Source organism: Trachymyrmex cornetzi, unplaced genomic scaffold (assembly GCF_001594075.2).
Source record: "Trachymyrmex cornetzi isolate Tcor2-1 unplaced genomic scaffold, Tcor1.1 scaffold386, whole genome shotgun sequence".
NCBI classification, from domain to species: domain Eukaryota; kingdom Metazoa; phylum Arthropoda; class Insecta; order Hymenoptera; family Formicidae; genus Trachymyrmex; species Trachymyrmex cornetzi.
Window position 1 is genome coordinate 187,049 of NW_017298597.1, and position 2,230 is coordinate 189,278.

General features: G+C 29.3%; 1 protein-coding gene across 1 annotated transcript in view; it reads right to left on the reverse strand.

Annotated features, from left to right (window-relative positions):
- put (activin A receptor type 2 punt) overlaps window positions 1-1,928 on the reverse strand; it is a 7,050-nt gene extending 5,122 nt beyond the window's left edge. The window contains exons 1-2 of the mRNA XM_018511786.1: window positions 1,880-1,928; window positions 657-847 (exon numbers count right to left, since the gene is read on the reverse strand). Of these exons, the coding sequence (XP_018367288.1) occupies window positions 657-847; window positions 1,880-1,928 (240 nt within the window). The remainder of the gene's footprint in view (window positions 1-656; window positions 848-1,879) is intronic.
- Between the last annotated feature and the right edge of the window lie 302 nt (window positions 1,929-2,230).

Sequence of the window (2,230 nt, forward strand, 5' to 3'; positions counted from 1 at the left end):
TTTTTAATGTTGGAAGTTGTCGAAATATTTGACCGTCCCGGTACATAATTGACACCCTGTATATATAATATGTAGCACCCTTAATAAGTTTGGGAACACCCTATGTTTTACAGGTTTGCAAATAATTATTTAATTGAAAAACGTACGTATGTACTTTTATTTCGTCTTTTTTCAATTAAAGATTTAATAACGTGCTATTAAAATATGGAATTTTAATTAAAATGTGATTCATACGAAATCTGATTCTTCAGAACCATTTTACAATTTTTACGAAATCTGAAATCAACTTGCGACTTAAATAGTTTACCACTTTTATAGAAAACGTTAAACTAGAATTCAATGACCTGTGTATATACAATGAAAACAAGTACGACTTTGTAAAACAAGTGACAATATACATATAAACAATAGACCAAAGCGCGAAATTCAATCTTGAGCGCTTCGAGGCTGTGAAATGATTGTCCAACATATTTTCAGCATATACAGGCTTGTAGGTGTTCTAGATAAATGTTTATCGTCATTTAGATGTTTTACAAAGTATTTAAACCAAAAACATGTATAGATCGCTGTCATGTAATGGCTTTCCTATAAAACGTAGAGTGTTCCCAAACTTATGGAGGGTACTGTAAATAATATTAACCAGATAAATAACTAACCTTTAATTTAATTGTTGTTTCTTTAGTAGTATTGTTCTGTATCCATACTACATAACAATGATTACGTTTATCTGGATCATGTTGGACACATTCTTCTCTTCCTGAACATTCTTGTTCGTTCTCTGCACACATTGTCTCATTATAAAATTCACAAAAGATTGAACCTTTAATATCTTTTGCAGACGTAATTCCTAAAATAATAGATCAAAATTTTTGTTTTTAACATTATTATTTTTTATTAATGTTATTATTTTTGTATTTAACATTAATTAATAAATTATATTAATTGTTTTGTTTATCTAAAAAGGATTAATTGCAGTTTCTTTTAATTAATTGCTCTTTCAATCATCTAATTTATTTAAAATATATCATATTATATTTTCTCTGTCAAAATGTAGACAAGGATAGAGTTTATCTTCACACATAAATGAATCTATAATTTAACTAAGATATAGGTATATGTATAAAGCTGCTATAGCTGCTACTACACTTAGCCTATATACCAAACTTGCGCAAAGTTTAGCATATAGGACTTGGTCACTGTTTAACTGAGTAGTCAGAAAAAAATCTCAAACTGCTACTGTAATTGTTTGCAAACTGTTTTCTATTATTCATCTGTCTACAATTTACAAAGCAAAAACAGTGATGTAACTGAACATAGGAACAAATTGCTGGATAAGTTTTAAATTCACAGAGAGAATTGAAGAATAAACGGCAAGTATATACGACAGACAGCAACATCATTTATAAACATAATCTAATGCAAAAGTGCAAAATTATTGCAATTATTTGACTTTATTCAAATTTGAATTAATTTGAATTAAAGAAGCTGGCACGCGCGTTCTTCTGAATATAATCAGTGACAATGTATAAAAATAACTTGGACCAAGTTCTAAACAACTTAATCGGTTTTTATCTTGTCAAACAATATTACTTTGTCAATATGAATAGAATAATTAATCTTTCATTGTTTAATATACAGAGAAAAAGCTTAGATTAGTAATACAAATTATATAATTAAAAATTGTGCAGCAAGCAATTTTGCCAATTGAATTAAGCAATGATTAAGTTAATCTGAGTTTAATCAAAGTTATCCTAAAATTCTCTTCTTTATCTTACTCTCTGAAAAAGTTCCATGCTCCTTTAAATCTTCTGAGAACAAGATTTTGAAAAACAAAAAATAAAAATTTTAAACAAAATATTACTATATATATACACATTACCTAATAATCCCAGGAAGATGAGAGGCAGTATCGTCGCATATACGGACATGGTGAGTGAATCGTAAAAGCATACCAGTAATTTTGAGTCTATTAGCTATTAAGCAAATTGTAGTAATTTATCCGCCGACACATCTCTTCCTTTCTCTCTCTTCCTCTCTTTCTCTTTCTCTCTCTCTCTCTCTCTCTCTCTTTCTCTCCCTTTCTCTCTGTCTCTCTCTCTTTTGTTTTCCCTCTTCCACCTTTATACAGAAATACGTACAGCGCAGATTTATGTCATCTTCAACGTCAAATCATTGCCAGTCTCGTAACTTCCGAACAAAAAACATACTCCTTCCTTTTCTCTTCTACTTT